The following is a 21148-nucleotide window of genomic DNA, read 5'->3' as shown; positions in this document are numbered from 1 at the left end:
GATCTCCGCCCTGGAGGTGACCCACATGGCGCGGCAGACCTCTCCTGACCTGCCCACTGCTCCCCTCAGAGTGTATTTCATCAGTCGGCCTGTTCTGCTCCCCACTCTGTCTCTGGTAAATCCTCTCACCGCCCCTGCACCTGTGGCCTGTACCCCAGTTCTGTACGCATAAATAATCTTTAAAAAAAAAAAAAAGGAGTGGTCTTACTTGCCTCAGGCTTGCCGAGATGATTGCCAGGCATACTGCCTGTATCACTCTTATCACAGATGCCGCAGGTGGTAGATAACTGGACAAGAGTCCTTCTCTAGGCATCCATTTTCCAAATGTTCACCAGATCTTCCCACTCACTTCTCCCTTACCTTCATCCTACTTTACTCAGAAGGTACAAATGCTTGCATACTAGAGACAGAATTCCTCTTAGGGAGAAAAATGTCCTGGTTTAGACATATACAATGAAACCCTTGTAATTACACAAAGAACTACTGAGAAACACAGCTAAATTATTATGTAAAATGAAGTAGGAACTTCTGGGCTTGGGAGAAAAGAGGGCAGATATAAGTAAAGTCAGTTTGTTTAACTTTAACTTTAAATGGTGGGAGTATCTCGTATATTCCACAAGTAGCTGTGATACACACCCTCCTTGTTAATCTTAGCACTTCAGTAATAACCTAGTACAAATAATGTTTTTGGTCTGGGAAAAAATATCAGGGAAAATTAATGCTCTTCCACCGCTCTTGCAGTGATAAAAGGAAGTAGCTGAAGAGGATGATAATTCAACTGAATTAGAAAATGGTATCACAGGGTGATTAAAAAGTCAAGAACCTTACCCTTGCCTCCTCCATCCTGTCAAAAATTCATGGAAAAGTTGGTAATGAGATTAGACTGCTCATTGTAAGCAGGAGGGGGAATCTTTTTATTTATGTATTAAATGGGCGGTGACTAACAGAGCTGGACAATTTGGACCCTGCTGCCTTGATGCTGACATTTCATTATGCCATTTTCATCAGACATACATCTATAGTGTAATTCTTATTTGTTAAACTTGAAATACTTAATTTCAATGGAAAATTGGAACTTCAATGCTCACAGACACCTGAAACCTTGACATTCAGGATGATGCCCTAGTCCAGGATTTTTACAGTGAGGCAGCCAGCCTAGAGCATCACCTGCCCTGCTCTTCTCATGAGTTCAGCAGCAAATGGACTGGAATTTTCAGCGAAAGGCCATTATTTCCTTTCTTATCATTTCAGTTGGTATGTACCATGGTTTACAACATTAACGAACTATTACTACTTAATATGTGTTCCTGAGTTGAAATATGAATTCATATCAACTGGGATAATCTACACATCAATTACACATATCAACTGTCAACGTATTATGTATCACATAACTTTCTGACATCTTTATGCTCCTTTAGAAGAAAACATGAAGTCAATTCTGTGACATAAAAAATCCAAATATGGCCCTCCCTGGTGGTGCAGCGGGTTAAAGCGCAGCACTGAGAAGCTAAAGCCACTTCCACATGAGTTCGATTCCTGCCCCGGAGGTGACCACATGGTATGGCAGACCTCTCCTGACCCGCCCGCTGCTCCCCTCAGCAGTGTACTTCGTCGATCTGCCTGTTCTGCTCCCTACTCTGTCTCTGGTGAAGCCTCTCACCACCCCTGAGCCTCTGCCTGTACCCCAGCTCTGTATGCATAAATAAATAAATCTTAAAAAAAAATATATGAAAAAAAGTTGACTATAGAAACTTACCAAGTTTCTTTGTATTTTCCTGTGTTTTGAACTAAATCTCAGGCAACCTGGATTAAAGTAAAGTTTTAAAACTCTGATGCCTTTACAAAAAATATGAGATTCTGAATAATTTTTGTTGTTGTATTCTAATTATGGAACGTGATTAAACTAATTTTCAGCTAAATGTATGAAATGAAAATCAACTAACAATTTAGTTTACTTGCAGACTGCAATCTGTGATTTTTTTCCTTAAATGGCTGAATGACAGCCATTTCTACAGAAATTTGATATGCTGCAAACAATTTCACTTTTAAGATATACAAAGATGAAGTATTTGTACAAAAACATCCCCCCTCCCAGCCCCACTCACCTTAATCAAGGAGGTTACTTGAAGGTAAATCATGTTAACCTTGAAAAATGGGCTTGGAAAGACACATTTAGATGCACAGCTTGGAATATGCAGTGGAGTAAACACTAGCTAACAGCTGGTGACCTTATTTCTTGGTCTCACTCTTTTGCTTCTCCCAGTATGACCTGGGATAACTCATAAACTTCACCAGTTTCATTATCATCTGCCACATGGGTGTTTTAATTGTCAACTCTGAAGAACAAACTTGACAATTCATCAAATACACATTTCATAAACAACTCCAAGTAACTTCAAAAATGCAATTTAAATCAAGTTGAGAAGCCATCGAATATTCTAAGTAAAAGTTTAAGTGATGGGCGTCCCTGGGGGGTTAGGTCTCAGCACTATGAAGCTATTGGCAGCCACCAGCACGAAGTATGAGTGCAATCCCCAACCAGTTTGATGACCCACATGGTGCTGCAGACCTCTCCTGTCTCATCCGCTGCTCCCCCAAGCAGTGTATTTCAGGATTTCAGGAGATCTGCCTGTTCTGCTCCCCACTCTGTCTTTGGTGAATCCTCTTACCCCCTCATACCTCTAGCCTGCACCCCAACTCTTGAATACTTAGGTAAATAAATCTTTTTTTTAAAGTAGCAAAAAAATTAATTCCACTTATTCAATTTAATTAGCTACTTAAAAGTTACATATTCTTTACTGACACATAGATCTGCAATGCCCTATACACACCAGGAGTTCAAGACTATAATTATCTAATGCTGGTCTTGACACTGTAATTTGGGAATCAATTTCATTACACTAAGCAAAAACAAAGCCACACTTCTGGAAGAGCTCACATATTAATCAGGAAGGGAAAGAGAAAAGGGAAATATTTATAGTTTGTTCTAATATGGCCCACATTACCTCCAAAGGCAAGTAAAATTGAGATTTCTCAACCCGGCAAAGGAAAAGATAAAAGCCTATTTTCACAAAGGACAACCTTCCAGAAAATAGTGGTACCAAACACCTTTTCACTGACTTCTCCAGTGATATACTCACTATCCAGTTTTCTTAGTCCCTTGGGACATTTTCTTCCTAAGGGTTTTAATCTAGGAAAACAAATCCACTTCATCTGAGTTTGATCCCCACCCCGGAGGTGACCCACATGGCGCAACAGACCTCTCCTGACCCGCCCACTGCTCCCCTCAGCAGTGTACTTCTTCAGTCAGCCTGTTCTACTCCTCACTCTGTCTCTGGTGAATCCTCTCACCACTCCTACACCTCTGGCCTGTACCCACCTCTGTATGAATAAATAATCTTTAAAAAAAAAAAAAAGTGTGTAGTTCCAAAATTGCTGGTGAAACAAAAAGGGAAGATGGAGAGTATACCCGAGCTGCTGGGCTGGAAATCTGGCCTGAAGAGTCCACAAGGTGGGCTGGCAGGAACAGGGCCATGCATGTGCAGTTTAAACTACCCAAATAGGCTTTTCATAATTCACAGAAATTCATTTTTGAAAGTAAATAAAAATTAGTCTAAAAAGTTTTTTCCTAGTATCATTGCTTTTGTCTTTTACACTTTTCTTACCTCGTTGATTTTGTGCATTATTTGATTTCTCCCCCCCCCCTTTTTCTTTTCCCCTCAAGTCTTAACTGTCATCCTCAGCACATAAACCTGAAGGCCAAATCAAACCTCCACGTAGTTAAAAACATAAATTCCATACACATGCACATGCACACACACGCACACACACACACACTACATAGTCACTTATGGACATGACCTGCAAAGCCTGCAATGTTTACTGTCTGGCCATTCAAAGAAATGTTTGCTGACCTGATTTTTCTTTCCTGAAAATATTTAACTGCTTCAAAAGAGGTTAAGGAATAGAGTTGCTCAACCTCCTTTCAAAGAGCACTCACTTTAAGGGAGGCTTTTCAGTCTGCTTTCTGGCTTAATTTGATGTCTTCTGCCATGCTGGCTTCAAAAACTTCCACTACCCGTGCTCTCCTCAACACAGGGTTCTTTCCACTTCTATTTCTGAGGCTTGTCAGCTGTGGACTCAAAAGTTATACAGACAGGTTTCTTCAAAAATGGGTTCTGGATGAGGATATAAACAGCTCTTACATAAATAAAGCTTGAATTTTAGTGCCTCAACATTTTATCAGCTCAGACATCTTTTACTTCTTAAGCACTGTTAACCCTGAAATCTACATGCCACTTACTAAGCAACTGCAGCCAATATACTGCCTACTGATATAAATCTAAATTCATTTTAAGCGATGGCTTGCAGGTTTTCTATTTTTGCCTGTTTATGGGTTCTTAAATAGGTTATTTTCTTTTCTCTCCCCTTTTAAATAGCTTAGTCCACACTGACCTAAAATGTCCTGCTCTTCAGAAAATCACTTCCCATAACTTGCAGCTTTTGAAGTTCCTGAGTATCAGAATTTCTCAGTGAAAATGGATTATGATTTTGTTCTGCAGCTGTATTTTTTTACCTAACGGATAAAAGTTAACACTAGGGTAGTATTATTAGTAGATTATTTAAACCTATTTCTTGCCAGTATAAAAATCAGCTTTTTCACTATGAACATTAAAATATATATACAAAGTTATGTAAGAAATCAAGAGTGCTCATAGCAGGAATATAACGGACCAGGTAAGAAAATAATAGAATGAGAATGAACAGCTATATACCAGAGACATTTTGTGGGGGTAGAGTGGGAATGGGATCAAAAACAGTGGGGGGAGGGAAGTGCACTGGACTATGGTGATGGCACATGGGTGATTTGGTGATGAGATGCCCAAGGGGATTACAACTGAGATGGGAAAATGCACAAAATGATGTAAAAATAAACTATTATATTATTTTTTTAAAAAAAGAAAATCAAGAGTCCTGGATAAGATCAGCGTCACACAGATGATATACCTGGAAAACCTAGGATACACCAAATGTTGAGATGAAAACGCTCAAGTCAGGAGATCTAAAAGCTCTTTGGGCTGGGCACTCACAATCTGGCTTCCCCAATGCTCTAAGTTTCTGTACCTGATTATATCTGGGACATGCAACCGCTCAGTAATGATTTGGAACTGCAAGGACGACTATAGAATTAGAGAGCAATGAGGACTAAGCAAACACATTCAGAGTTACCAGCACTCAGATGATGGCTGAAGATATGACAGTAGATGAAATCATCGCGGAAGAAAATGTCTACCAAAAAGTAGAAAAGGCTGAAACTTTGATCAAAAATCCTGTAAAGATAGGCAAACAGGAAATTATAATAGAGACAAGTAGAAGTCAGGGAGATTAACCCTTAAGTTTAAGAAGTTAATATATTTTTCATTGGTAAAAGGGAACAAAGTATTTGAGAACAGTGCATTCAACCATATTAATTATTACAGAAAGGTTAAAGCATGAAGACTATTAAGAAGCCACTAAATCTAAATGCCAATAACTCCCTGGCCTTTAATAGAGATGAGTTCATAAGATAATTAAATCGTTACATTCTTAATACTTTAAGCATTGGAGGTCTATATTCAACATTTTCATTAATGTGTGCTGTCACTTGATTAATTTTAATATGCTATTTCTATTTCTACCTGGAAGGACACTAAGTTTCTCTCAGCTCAACAGGAACAATAGTTATTACAAAAGAGCAATATTATAAGCCTGCCACTGACTTGTCTTAATTTAATTGGCATCACAATGGATGTCTCTAAATTAAATATTATGCTATCACTGAGCTCATGTTACTAAGGTATATTTTGCTAAGTATGAAACTTTTCTTCTATGCTTTCTATATATCCTGTTCATTCATGTTCTGTCATTGTATTTAATATTAAACTTCAAAAATTCTAAGACCTACTTGATCCCTAAACTCTGGTTCCCTCAACCTTGTCCCCTGAAACAAAGTGCTGTGCTGTGCTCCCCGAAGCCAGATTAGTACTGAAGATAGTCCCTCAGCTGCTGGGAAGATTTTTCACTGACTGTAGCGCTCCTCTAAACTGCTCTGCTGCTTTGGCCAAGGTCATGGCCTTAATCAATGGTTAGTTAGCTCAAGAGAATTCGGAAAAGCCATCCAAATGTTGTCTTCCCAACATTCTTCAGCCCCAGCCCAAAACTGCTTATCCCAAGAGCATTCCCTAATAAATCTCCTATATAGGAATCTTTCTGTAAAAGTCCCTTTTCCAGGAAACTCAACCTATACCATACTCCTATACATGCTTTCTTCAACTGTGCTCCACAACTGAAATTTACTCCATCCCTGACCTGAATACTCCTCTTGCTGGTCACCTCTGCAGTCAACTCGTCAGAATAGGAGTTCCTCAGCACATGTCCACATGTCATCCAAGCTAGATGTTGAGCAAAACAGTAACATGACAGTACTTGTTAGACCCCATCTTTATAATTAAGATTACTGATTAAACCAGAGAATTATATATTTTGTGCATTTACGAACATTATATGAATTTCCAGCAAAAGGAAGAAGAAATCTGAGAACACAAAGGCTTGTCTCTCATCTTAAAGCAGAATACTATCTTTTATAGCAAAGCATGAAAAGTGAGTACATACATAAAGATTCATATTAAGATGTGGATATCAATAGAGAACAGAAAATAACAAAATAGAGAGTTTAGAAGCATTAAAGTAGCCCTTGCTCTCTTTTTAATTTTGCTTTCAACTTACAAAAGCTATCACAAATTCTGAAAAGACTGGTATTGGGTGAATTTTTTTTTTTTATTACCAAGATATAGATCTAAGAACAGAAGGATAGTTACATGCTAGCTTATAGTTCCTTGTAAAAATAATGGTAACATGAAAAATTAGTAGAAAATGAAAATCTGAAAAGTTATCTGAAATCTGAAAATGTTAAGCAATTTGTCTTGTTATCTTTGTTTGATCACTTCTTCTGAATCACTTCTGCATATTTGGAAGAAGAGAGCATTTAATTTTTCTATTTTCATTAATAATGTAGGGCATCCTTCAGAGCTTGGCATAGTCTTTAAGAATCATCTGGAGCTTCTGGCTTAGCATAATGTTCCCTCTGGCCTTCAGTCTGCCACTGAAGAATGCCTGGAAAAGAAAGAGGAGACAAATGCCAGCCTTTATCACGTTATGCTGTATTACGTTTTTCAGAAGAGTGTTTTAAAACTGAATACAAGTGAGTTGATAATTCTGGACAACATTAGTTTAATGATTATAAATGACCTTCCTTTACAAACATCAAAGACAAAAACAAACAAAAAACACCCTGTGAGGGATTTCAGAAAATCACAGAATAATTTATCTGCACTGACAGATCTGGAAGTTCTACTATAACCTAAGTGGTTTGCTTTCGTCTGTTGTCTTAAGCATGAATTTGAGGCCATGTGGGTGAAAGGCTAATTACTATATTTCTATCAATAAAATGTGCAATCTGAAGTTTTCAAAGGTGATTAAGATTACTTACGATATCTTCACTAAGCAGAAAGTCATTTTGTGTAGTTAAGTGGCGAAAACATCGGAACACGCAGCACCAGAGAGCCTAGGCTGCTTTCCTGGCAAGGTGAGCCTGGGCAAACTCCTTAATGTCTCTGAGCTCCCGCCCCCTCAGCTTCATGGGACTTGACATTACTAGCTAAATAAGGCCGTTTTGTTGTAGATGTTTAATGAAATAGTGTGTAAACGCTTAGTGTCTACCACATTAAGTTCATTATCACCAAATAACAGGCTGGTGTGTGACAACACTAAGCAGCTCTGTACCAACTCTGCATGTGACCTGACACAGAAAACCATGTGAGTTGTTTAATTTCTCCCTCAGTGTCAAATCCCTTAGCAGTAAAATAAAAAATAATGAGTCACAGTTTTTATAGTTTACTGAGAAAACAACATATGGAATATGAAGTGAAGATTTTTAGCTAGATTGCAAAAAAGTAACATTCATGTGCACTTAATGTATAAAACAGGCATATACACATCACCTCATTTGAGAAATAAAGTCATCAATTTGAAGTGAGCATATCAGGTCTTTGTCTCATAGACAGATGAAAAACTGAAACTCAAGTTGCTTAAATAACTTAATAACTCAAGGCCACAAAGCGAGCAGGAAGCAAGGCCAGGACCTGAACTCAGACTTATCCACTTAATACTACACTGTGTACATAATCTAGCAGCAGCTCAGGTCAGGTGCAAATGGAATTCTTCAAAGGGAGGAGATGCAAAAGTTACTTAAATTTTTTATCCCAGAAATAAGGGAGGGCTGATTAAATGAGGGCTGTTTTCAATGCGCAACTACAGACACCATGGCCTATGAAGCCCACAGAAGAGGACTCAGTGCTCAACCCTGCCGGCCAGGACTGAAGTCTGACAGGGACTTAAAACCCAAACAAACACCTAATTATTTGAAGTATACCAATATTTGATGGCTGCTATTGAGTGGAAGAGTTCTGACCATAATCTCTGTCCCTACCTGATGCTTTCTTAGGATGATTCCTAGATTGCTGCCAAATCATGACATTTGTTAAGTAAGTTTCCTGGTCACATTTCCATTATTGTCACAGTTTCCAAGTTGTGTGCCATGGTACACCAGTTAACTCACTGGGACAGTATGAAATATTTAAATTTTCAAGGGAAATACACGGACATAAATTGAACAGAGTGAAAAACTGAACCATGAGGGTTTTGTTTGTTTGTTTAGCCAAAATGCCATGCAAAAAAGTACTGAGATCTAAGTTGCCATGAAGGAACAAAGTCTATGAATTTCTGCCAAAATGCAGACATTGACATAACAGATCTACCAAAGGGAATGGAAAGTTTTCATATGAAAGTCTTTTTTCCCCCTTCGATGAAGCCTGAAAGTAGATAGGTCATCAACTGAAAATGAATACAAGCTGAGCATACAGTGAGAAGACAGGTAGGAAGCTGTTGTCACAGACAACATACAGAAGTTTCCTAGAAGATGGTATTGAGATTGCTAGAGTGTGCTCGGTGAGGCTTGTGATCAAAAATTTAAAGGAAAGCCAATGAGGCTGTATTGCTTTTCTCCTGCCATGATCATCCATTCAAACAAAGATGCAAAGATGGCGGAAGTGAATCAGGTGTGGTTTTCTGGCAAGTAAGGTAAGAGAAACAAGGAAGTTGAGGTTATTTTCAAAGAAGACGTGAGGACTGAGCATGGAATCAAGCCAAACAAGGAGAAGACAGAGACAGGTAATTAGAAAGTGGCCTTACCAGCAAACTGGAGGCCTCAGTGAAGTTCAAGTGTAGTAGCAGGAACAACATGATATGTAATGGACTGTAGGGGATGGCGCTGGAAAATAAGGCTTTTTTTTTTTTTTTAAAGATTTATTTATTTGTGCATACAGAACTGGGGTACAGGCCAGAGACGCGGAGGGCGAGAGGATTCACCAGAGACAGAGCGGGGAGCAGAACAGGCAGATCGACGAAGTACACTGCTGAGGGGAGCAGCGGGCGGGTCAGGAGAGGTCTGCCACGCCATGTGGTCACCCCGGGGGCAGGCGGGAATCGAACTCATGCGGAAGCGGCTTCAGATTCTCAGTTCTGCGCTTTAACCCGCTGCGTCACCAGGGAGGGCCCAATAAGGCTTTTTTAAAAGAGATAGTGGAAGTTGTGCGCTTTATACTGGTTAATAAGGAATGAAGTTAATGTAGAGTGGGATAAGAGATATTAGAAGTGAGATCAATGATCTACGAATCATCTGTTGAAATCATATTCATGAATCTTGAAAGAATTCACGAACACAGATAAAGTTTTTCACAGAGAGGGTAAAACTGCATACTAGGAGATAAAGCTTTGATAGCTGAAGAAAGTGAGGAATAATAGTGTAGAGGTGGAGGGGACGGTAATGGAACCAACTGAGTTTAAAAGGATCCTGATATTAATTAGAATTTCCTAAGAGTCATCATTAAGACTTTCATGAAGTATGTGCTTCTGCTTTTTATCTTTTACATTTGATTCTACTCTGTGTGGTATTGCCATAGGCCTATGGAATGAGAAGCATCACTACTTCCTGTACAACTGCCAAGTCTCCTCACTGAATAGTCCATTCCTAACTACAAAATGATGTCTTGAAAATGACATTATTTTCTCCTCTATCCTAAATGATAATCATTTAAGTGTTTTTAGACTGACCCAGTTTCAGAACAGCATTAACTAATAGTGTTAGTAAGAGAGGGTACACTCGTCTCATGATTTTCTACTGAAAATGCCTCTAAATGGCTCACATGAAGGCACTGGTTGTTCTGTACCACTCACTCTTTGATTTCTAATTTCAATGTCAACTAAGACCGATTCTTAGTCTTATATACCAGGAAAGAATGTCTAATTTTATAAAATGTTTACTTAACACATGGTTTTTCACCTTTGAACTAACAGCAAAATAAATTAAAAAGGCCTATGTGTGTTCTGTATCATTTTACTGTATGTTGAAAAACTTTACCCAAAAATTCAGTCTCAAAACGTATTCGTTAAAATTCCATTAAAAAATATCATATCTGCCATTTCAAGTATTATTATCAACTGTGTCTTCTTCAGAGTTGTAAGCTATCTATCTGACAAATAAGACTGAAAACTACAGTTGCAATACAGGAAGCAATAACAATGAGCACAGGAACAGTCAAAGCACATTACCTTTTGAGGGTCAAGCTTTCCCAGGACTACCTCCATGAAATCTTCATCTGAAAGTATGAATGTCACATCAGCAGAGCCTTTTGCAGGGCCTTGATATACTTGTCCAGGACCAGTTTTCAGATCAATAGCTGAGAGGAAAAGGAAGAAACCAAAGACTACCATGTGCTCCTCAAAATACGAGAATAAAATAAACTAGTGAAAATAAAGGCATTGTTAGAGTTTCCAAGTTAATGAGATATTATTCTACACTCTTAAATTAATGACTTCAGAAAAAATTTCAAATCCTTTTTTTGAGATGTTTTTATTAAAAAGTTCTTCGATGATAAGAACAGAGAAAGAAAGGTGAATTTTAAAACATTTCCACGTTCAAAGGGGCAGGGTCTCCACAGATTATGGTAGAGGGTTACTGGTATTTTGCTGGTAGATGTGAATTGGTTTGACTGCTACAAGATGAGCACTAACCCAGGAACTAATGAGCGCCGACAATCAAATGGTATCCTCAAGAATAAATGCTGACTTTAAAAGAATGTTAGTTACCAAGTCTTCATAATAGTCTTTCACATTCTGGCAAATTTCCAAGATTAAAGAGATAGTCTCTTACATTTAAATAAACCTTCATTCAGCCAGGTAATATGCTGCATAATTGGATAACAAGATTTAGCCCACATATATATATATAATCTCTATATATATAGATTTGGCCCTATACAATTAATTATGGCACATATATTTTAAAATCCAACTGACCTTATTGCTTGAGTATATTTAAGCCAAAATGCATTGTTTTATAATTTTGCTATATAAATGTAAATTCCAATATGTAACTTCCATTATGTTGCTATAATGGAAAAAGAAAACCAAATTTCCTTTAGCAGTTAGGAGAAAAACAACCTAACTGCTTGATGGAAGCCAGCCTAAACCTATCATTCTAAGGGGAAAAATAATTTCACTCAACAATACTGAATCATTATCACAGGAAATTAAATCTGTTTTTGTCAAAAGGTTCAGTTAAATGGCTGCTTTATAGCTATTAGCAAGAACAAATAAATTCCTATTGGGAAACATGGCATCATAGTTACACCTGGAGTTACAACACATTGAATATTTAAAATTCATAGGCAAATTCTAAATGCTCACTTTATTTAGAAACGAGTGGAAATACTGGAGCCAATATTCTATACACTATGAAGAGCAGATGATCTTGTAGCACCAAGAAAGAAATACCGGCAGTTTCTTCCTGCCAGCCATGCAGCAGACTGGTAAAGAGAAGACTGAGTTCCAACCAGGACTCCCACAAACACAGTCTGAACTGTCTCAGCTGTGAAGGGGCCACTAAGTTCCAGATGCTCAGTCCCCACAATCTAAATCAGATGGCTGTCTACTCCAGATTCAGCACAGCAGCGTAACACCTCCCTCCCCCCCCACTCTCTCCTCTGATGTTTCCCCCACCTAATAATAACGGAGTCAACATCCTCAGTCATGCAGGCACAAGCCTTGCCTTCCCTTCTGACACCTGTTTCTGCCATCACAGCAGGCACGTCAGTCGGTTCTGTCTTAGCAATAGATCCAGACAGGCCTCTCCTTTCCACTACTGCCACTGCCTTGACTTAGGTCTTCCTTCCGTTTAGCCTGTATTTCAACAACCCTTGTTTCCGCAAAATTCCAGTACTTAAAACATTCCTGAAACACTGCCACTGCTACTGTTATTCATGTGGACAGTAAAAGACATCCTGTCTTTTCATACAAACGTACCTTGAAGATAATGCAAGTTCAATTCCCGGCCATGGCAATAAATAAATCCACTATGTCTAATGGTCTAATAATGCTTCAATCTTAACTTAAAAATACTATATAACTAAAAATTGAAGTGAGCACATGCTACTGTCAAAATGGCACCAATATTCTTACTCTACCCAGCGCCATCCAAGTCTTCAATTTGTGAAAAGCACAATGTCTGAAAAAGAACACTACAATGAAGTGCCATAAAGACAGGTGAGCCTGTTTTTGTAATCTGCAACCTAGCAGAGGATCTGGCATATGGAAATACTCAAATATTTGTTAAATGAAGCAATCCTTCCATTCTAAAAAAGCCAACAGCACCTTTTCCATGTCTCCTACCATTCCTGTCCTATCGGAATTATCTGTATTATATGAATAAGTTCCCAATTCCTTCTTTTAAGTCCTGCAGTCCAGAAGTTTTGGAACTCAGAATGTTTCAGATTTCAGGATGAAAATGGGGCATAAATTGTATCTTATGTATCAAGAGAGACAATGACAACAACACTAGATAAGCAAATCAATGATTTTAATACTCAACTCGCACTATGTGAGATAAAGGCAGTCGACCACATCATGTTACATTCAGGATAGGTTTTACTACCAGTGATTTATAGGGGAAAAAAAATTTATTTTACTCTGTTTCTCAAGTTGCAGGAAAAAAATAGACTGTTCTATAGGTAACATAAAGCCTCTGATTCTTTATCTTCTTTATGCTTTCCTGTCATGCTTCATTTCTATGACATTTTTACTGTTAGAACAATAGGAAAAGAGTCAAAGGGTTTACAAGAAAACACTGTTGGCTAGATTTAGAAATCACACTGTCTACTCATGAATTTTCCAATGGTGTTTTTCCTGAATATTTCACTCATACTGAATAAAAAATAAATGTTGCTATCTATACAGCAAATGTAATAGATAGAAAGGCACCAATTTCAGCACTTTTTTTTAAAGGGAAACATCTGATTCCATCTACGTGGCTTTTAACATTTATTTAACATGTTCAGCCAGTCTACTTCCACACTAGACATTAGAAATAAATCAACCTGCAGTTCTTAAAAGCGATCACAATACAGTAAGACAACTGTGACAAGTAACCGACTGTTCAAAGGGAATTCAGAGATTTATTTCTCCATCTGATGTCCAGCTTCACCCTTTTAACTTAAACGAAACACCCCTAAAAAAAGGACCAAGGACAGTGTCTATTCAAAAGTTTAACTACCTGAAGGTATAGATATTGGGGAAAGCATTCAAACACAGCCAGGTCATTAGTTACACAGAGTAACATAAAAGGACTCAAACAAGGTCATTGTTCTTAATGTTTTAACAGATATTATTAGTGAAATAACACAGGCTTCTATCTTGACCTCAACCTCTAACTCCAAACTAAAGGAGGAAATATCTCTGGGCCACAAGGTTTTTAATCATTCTAAGGCAAATGTCATAATCAAAACATTCTCTCCAGAAGTACAAATAAGGTAAAAGCGAGCTTATGACTTCTGAAGCCTCCCTCTGATTTCTTCGGCAAAACAATGGTTTACATCTCTCCATGCCCACTCGCAGCCTACAGAAAGAGCAAGGATCCGCTAATCCCTCTCAGATGATATCCAACCAAAGAGGCAGAAGGCACAATGTCCCTGGCCAAGGCAGCTCTCCTGCTCCTAGGTGACCACATATGACAGGCCTCAGGGCACCTAACCATAAAAATCACAGCTTTGATGCCTCTTCCTCCAGTCAAAATCAACCCTAAACAGGGTATCCCAGAGTGGACTTGGGCTGCCTGTCTGTGGGGCCTCATCCGTGTGCTCAACATGTAATTTTCTGCAGGCACACACAGAAAGGATAATGGGTTTATTATTAAAAAAGGGGAAAAGGAAACAACCCAGGGAAAGAGAGAGGGATACAAAGTAGCTGGAATACTTTACCAGCACAGCTAACTTGAGCTCTAGTCCCAAACTAATGCTGCTAGCCCCCAATCACACGGTCTGAGAGCAGTTGCTCCAGAGAGAGAGAACCGTTACCTCTCCAGAGTGACAAGTGGGGGAAAAAAAAAAGCTTACTATATAACCCCCAAAGTCCCAGAATTCTTGCTTAGCTCCGACCTTGGGTCCTCACAGTTCTCTCCTTGGTGCTGCTGGGAGCTGTAGTTTTCCAATCACTGGAGTGGTGGGTGGAATTCAGAAAGCTGGAGTAGGGGGTGGAGTCCACAAGACTGTGCAGAGTTCTTGCAGGACATCCTTGTCCTTACCAGACCCAGCACTGGTAACGAAATTCTCGTATTTCTCTTTAGATTCCCCTCCCTTCCCACAACATGTCTAGAGACTTGCTGTTGATGTTAACTGCATGACAGGAGGTGTGAGGGAACAGGGGAGATGGACATGGTCCAGGATCTTTTTGACTGGACCTGATCAAACACTTCCAGGCGTGCCTTCCAGGTCAAACACTTGGTCAAGGTCACTAACTTAAGCAATTCCAGTGCCGTCTGAGCCCAGCCATGTTGACCTGAGACAATTAACCCTGTTCTCTGTAGCCAGGTTTTTGGTCCCCTGTGAGTTGAAAAAGCTAAGCAAGCAACAGCAATTTAAAACAAAAACTATTTGGTTACTAAATCTTTAATAAAACCTTAGCAACTGCTCATAAAAAAAAGGTATTTCCTAAGTCCAAGCATTCAATCATCTACTTTAAATCATTAAGTATCAAAATCAAAATAGATGCCAACATACAATAGTCTCCTAAGATACTAGAAGCCAGAAGACCTAGATGGTTTTTGATGCCAGCAATAGTGATTTAGCTCAGTGATACAAAGATTGAAAAAAATAAAAACCAAAAACTAAAACTAAGGATGGTTGCATAAATGAGAATCAAATCAAACAATAGATCACATCAAGTGTTGTACAATTAAAATCTCATTGTAAGGACCAGAAGAGATGATAAAAGAAATAAAAACTATAAGACACCAGTAAATAGTTATTAACAGAATTTAAATACTACCATTCTTTCAGGGGGAAACAAAAGGAAAAACCCTTTTTCTAAGTTAATGAAGGTCAATTTTTAAATATAAGCAAATGACTTGAAAATATTTCATTTTGCCTGATATATGTGCTTTATGTTTTAAGAGAATGCAAAGATTAGATAATGAAGCATATAGCCAAGAATACTACAGTAAATGTGTAATTACAGGTATCAGTAAGATTTTTTAAAACAGTTTATTTTCATTTGTATTGATTTCCTATATTTCTAAAAATCATATATGTCTTTGGCCCTAAAACATGTTACTTCACATGAAAAACAACTTACTGAGGAGGTATGACTTAACTACCTTTGAAGAGACACATTTTTATCATGAAAAGACCCCTTAGCTCTGTTTACTAAGAGTTACCTTAGGATACTAGCAAGTCAGAGAAATCACTTACTCCACTTAGATGCAATGTTGCCACCCTTTGTGATATGCCACTCAAACACTGCATTGACTTTCTTCGCCACCTCCTGCCCGACATCCTTGAGACGGCGGCCTATTTCCCCAAATACCAGGGTACTCTGAAGCTCCCCACCCTAGCAAAAAGAGAAAATCTCATGTTAAAAGTTCTAGAAAAATGACTCAAGAGGAAAAATTATCACCAGATATATGCTCACACACACACAAAAAGTGAACTTAAAACCTGTACATAAGTCAGGCAAACTAGCCTTATTTTTTTAACAAGAGACTTTAATTAATATTCTTTAATATTTTGCTTCTATTTATTTACATCATCCAGAATCTCAGTTCTCTTACTAAGAGGATTTTACTTTTATCAGAATTTAGAAATAATATTTTAAAACAACACTAAGAACTAGACAAACTGTGTCATAACTAACTACAGGAGAAAAATATTGAATAAACCATTGTCTCATTTTCTTTCTTTCTAACTTTTTAAAATTTTTATTTATTTTTGCATAGAGGAACTGGGGTGTAGGCCAGAGGTATAGGAGGTGAAAGGATTCATCAGAAACAGAGTAGAAAGCAGAACAGGTGGCTCCATTGAAATATATTGCTGAGGGGAGCAGCGGAGAGACAGATGTCTGCCGCACCATGTGGGTCAGCTCCCTGGCCGGAGACAGAACTCAGGCTGCGGTGGCTGTGGATAGGTTGACAGCTCTGAGACTTTAACCCTGCACCATCAGGGAGAACCCACATTTTTTTTTTTTTCAATAAAACTAAATGGCATTAAGTTTCGTTTCTTTCCAGCTTTAAGATGCTAACGTTTTTGATCTAAGATGCTTAAAGGATTTTAATCTTCACTCAGTGATGTGATAGTACAGCTAATTAAAAACAAGTTCATGGGTATGAAAACCTCAGTACTGCACAGTTAAGTATTTGGAGAAAGAAGATACTCATGTTCAGTATAAGCCCCACCTTATAACAGAGAAAATATTTTAATAAAAATGTTTTAATAAAAATACATACTATTGCTTTTTGTCTTTGCAAACAAAACTTTATACACATTTGTAAATCATAAAAATAGTACAGAATATAACTTTATTTTTCTTTAACAAACTTTTTGCTTAAGATTTCTCACTAGACCAAGTCACTCTAAAACTAGAAAATGAATGCTTTTCCTTGTTATATAGCCTAAAACCCTCAAAAAACTTAAAAAAAATTCCTAAGTTTTCAAAATATTTTTTTATTTCAAACAGTGCTGAAGGTCCTTTAGTCCAAGAAATAAGAATTTTTTACATCTCTTACTTTTCTAAGCAGACTAAACATTTTTAAAATGACATGAAATGAAATCCATAAATCAGGTAATGACTAGGATACCAACTTTTATAACCTACCTGAGAGGGTGTTTTAGCTAACTTATCAGTTGTCGGCACAAGATCCACATAAGCATTAGAAATGACAATGTCTCCAGTTCCTTGGATCTTATAAGGGAGAAGAAAAGGAAAATCTGCTGTGGTTATTTCAATGAAGACACAATCTCACTGTAAAACAGCATAAAGCCTTCTAAAAAACTGCAATTTTTTTCTTCACAAAAAAAGACATTACATTAACAGTTCAAGTTAGATGACAAGATCAGTAGAAAAAAAGGCTTACTGATGTAATTATTACTAACCCTGACTGTAGAATCCACTGGCACTTCTAATAAAATACCTAAGACCAGATCTCAATTCAAAGAATTCCAAATTAAATGGTGTGGGTGAAGTAGGTCATTGGTAGTTGGGAGACTTTGTTAACATAAGTGTGTCTAATGATGGCAATTGGGAATTAGGTTGAGAACTGCTAAATGTTCATAAATAGTAAAGGGTAGGGCGCAATATCACATGAAGGAGTGGTACTCAAAATGCAGCTGCTCTGTTAATATAGAACAAAACTGGCTAAGAGCAGACCACTTTAAAGTCATAATTCTAGTTCAATTTCAAATAGAAAACAGAATAAACTAATGCTTAGAAGATCTTTTATCAAAATATTCAAGACTTTTTTATCAAAATATTCACTAAAAGACTATTTTTTTTAAATGATCAAGATCATTTTCCCATTACTACTTCCCATCAGACTTTAAGAGAAACAGAGATTTTTGAATAACTGTAGAGAGTACAAATATGGAATAGAGCAAATATGAGCAAAATACACTTAGTAATTACTTCCTTTTAACTATGTCAAGAATATCATTTTGAAAAACTGGTTTAAAAATGTTTCTTAAAATACAACACGAAGAAAATGAGATAGTAAAGGGAAGAAAAACCTCTAAAAGTAATTAATAGAAAAGGAATAATTCAGTATGGGGGCCCGGGAGTAATCATTTCTTTTAAGTTTGATTTACAGAAATTATTTCTAAACTGTTCATTGCTAGGACTGTGGTAAAAATAAAACCTGTAATGAACTCAGTGTTTGTATTTTTATTTTAGTTTTCAATTGGGGCGATACTGGTTTACAGTGTTGTCCATGATGTTGAGGATCATATCCATCGGGTGTATACTGCCCCACCACAATTACGGTCCTCCACCAAGTCCACTGTGTCCCCTTCCAGAGTTAATGAGCTTATTCAAACAACAAAACTTACATGAAACAACTTTCAGATGCCTCCGGAATAGAGGTAGTCGATAGGTGGAAGTTGTCATTCTTTTTGGTGACATAAATTTTTACAACACAAACCATACACACAGCACAAAATAATCAGGATAAAAACTACATCAGGTTGGCTAACAGAGTTAACAAAATTTATCTTTAAAAAATTTACAAATCAAAAGATTACATTCCTTTTAGAATTTCACTGGAGTACAGCTAACAACCTCGCCCAGAAATCACATCACCCTATCACCCTATCAGAAGATACACTCTAATACATAGACACCCCTGTAGTTCAGCATAAAGTAGAAATTATAAAAAACAAAGCACCTATAGGTATCTTATTTTCAGTGACGGCTGCCATTGATTTAAAAAGATATTCTACATTATGTCTCAAAAACGAGTACTAACATGAACAAAATTATAGGGTGTGGTGAAGAAAGTAACAAAACAGATTACATCTGATGTCATTTTTCATACCTTGGTTTGAAAATGAATTCTATTTCCTTCCTTCCACATCTCAGTTTGTAGAGTTTGTCCTGGATATACTGGTTTAGCAAAACGAGCCTATAACAAAAATGATTGCTGGAATTAAAAATGTTTGAAAAATGAAACTTTTCTACTTATGGAAGGAATGATTTTAAAGTTAGACAGCATCAAAGGAGACAGAAGAGGATGAAATGCATTTAAATTTATTAGAGAACTAAAAACAGTATCACAACAAAACTTGCTAGGAAAGTATATAGCTATCCGTGAGCTAATTTTCGGTATTTCAAAATATGGGGTCAATAGTTTTTAATCTTGACAAATCAAGACACAGAAGCATAATTATACTAGAATTATGCAATCACTAGAACTTAAAATAATTTGTTAAAGGTGTTACTAATTATGTCTGGGAATGACATCTGGGATAGGTGTTTAGTAATACCATTTTTTACTTCATAATTTGTTATGCTACTTCAGTTGTTCTGTGTATTAGTGGATAAAAATGTTGTTACAATAAAGTGAAAAGCATGAGAATAAAGTACTATTAAGGGCAAGGCATCAGAAAATGTGTTTGCACTGCTACATAGCACAGAAACAAATCAGTTTTTGGAGTTGACACTGTCTTAAACTTTTTTTTAGCATATTATCTTTTGACTTTTACTTCTTCAAAGATATTGTGTACTCAGATACCTTTGTTATTTTTAATAGATAAACCCTAATATGCAGTTACCAAACTGATGTTAAGTTTATGTTTATTAAAGTTCAAACAAAGCCACTTAACATTTTCAATTAAATTAGGTCAAACTGCAAAACAGTAAAAAAAAAAAAAAAAGATAATGGAAAATCGCAAGATTTTTTAAAGTTATATATGTTGATGTGTGGTTCAATTAATTTTTAAGATAATCCAGTTTATTAAATTTGTAATCATGTGAACATTCATGATTCGTGCATAAAAGGCTATTTAGAGCTATAAAAAGAAAACACTGATTGCAGAGTCAACACTGCTTCAGTATAATATCTTTAAAATATAGTTACTACAACCCCTTTTCTTATCTTAAAATAAAAAAAAAAGTGCTGAAATTATGAGCAACGCATGCATATACCTTAATTGCCTTGAATCTCGACACATCATTATCTGCAAACTGCTGCAAAACATGCCTGGCAGAAAACCCAAACGTGCACAGTCCATGTAATATGGGCTTGTCAAAACCTAACAAATGAGAGAATGCAGTCAGATATTGGCACTTTTCATATTTAAAAACTGAGAACAGTTAATTTGGGATTTTAAAAACGCATCTTGATACTGTACTGACATGAGTTCTATCATCTAAAAAAAAAAAGGAAAATATGTCATAAATAATACTTCCTGGGAGAAAATTATAAAAAAGAAAACAGAAAGGAGAAAAACAAGAATGAATTGTGAGAGATTCTGTGAACACAGAAAGTTGCTTTGTTTAGCTTTGGTTGTAACACTGAAAGAGTCCATTGTGATTTCCCTGTCCACTTCCTTAGCCCTCACGTCCCTGCTTTCTCCTTCAAAGTCCCAGTCCATCGTTACCTCAGACACCCACCCCAAGATCCTATCCTAGACCTGCACGAGCAGGAGCTTCCCTTCGCTGTAATCTAAAGTTGAAGAAATGAAATGAACCATTTTCTGAAAACCTCATTCCTACCCTTTCATGTCTTTTCCATACATGTAGTTAGGAAAAGCTGTTGTATTTTTTTTTAAATGTTTTTCGAACCACCAGAAGAAACAATGTGTTTAACTACACTAGATTATTTGATAACTGGCCTAATACTTTAGTATGTACTATTAGCAACTCACCTGCTAAGCCAGCAAAGTTAGGATCAATGTGCAAGGGATTCCAGTCTCCACTAAGGCGATACAAAGCAGCCTATGGAGAGAGAATTATAAAAGTAACTAGTGCTTATGTTTTCTTAGAGGGCTTTTTTTTTTAGGAAAAAAAAAAAGGGAATATGACAGGTGATTGTAAGAAATGCATCATTATATACCAAATCGAAGCTCTGAATTAAAAAAAAAAAAAACTTCTAGCCAAAAAAGATTAATTGTAAATCAAATACTTTCCATAACACCTGCCAATGCAATCAGGTAGGTGAGAGAAGACTAAGACT

At 37.0% G+C, this 21148-nt stretch overlaps 1 protein-coding gene across 1 annotated transcript in view; it reads right to left on the bottom strand.

The window, feature by feature from the left end:
• Window positions 1-4950: 4950 nt before the first annotated feature.
• Window positions 4951-21148, bottom strand: part of HSD17B4 (hydroxysteroid (17-beta) dehydrogenase 4) — a 63097-nt gene continuing 46899 nt past the window's right edge. Inside the window, 7 exon segments of the mRNA XM_012727990.1 lie at window positions 4951-7155; window positions 10711-10838; window positions 15900-16038; window positions 17299-17385; window positions 19010-19096; window positions 20119-20225; window positions 20841-20910. Of these exon segments, the coding sequence (XP_012583444.1) occupies window positions 7066-7155; window positions 10711-10838; window positions 15900-16038; window positions 17299-17385; window positions 19010-19096; window positions 20119-20225; window positions 20841-20910 (708 nt within the window). The 3' untranslated portion in view covers window positions 4951-7065.

Source organism: Condylura cristata, unplaced genomic scaffold (genome assembly GCF_000260355.1).
Source record: "Condylura cristata isolate star-nosed mole 26May11 unplaced genomic scaffold, ConCri1.0 scaffold00021, whole genome shotgun sequence".
NCBI lineage: Eukaryota > Metazoa > Chordata > Mammalia > Eulipotyphla > Talpidae > Condylura > Condylura cristata.
This window is presented reverse-complemented; position numbering and strand designations above follow the sequence as displayed.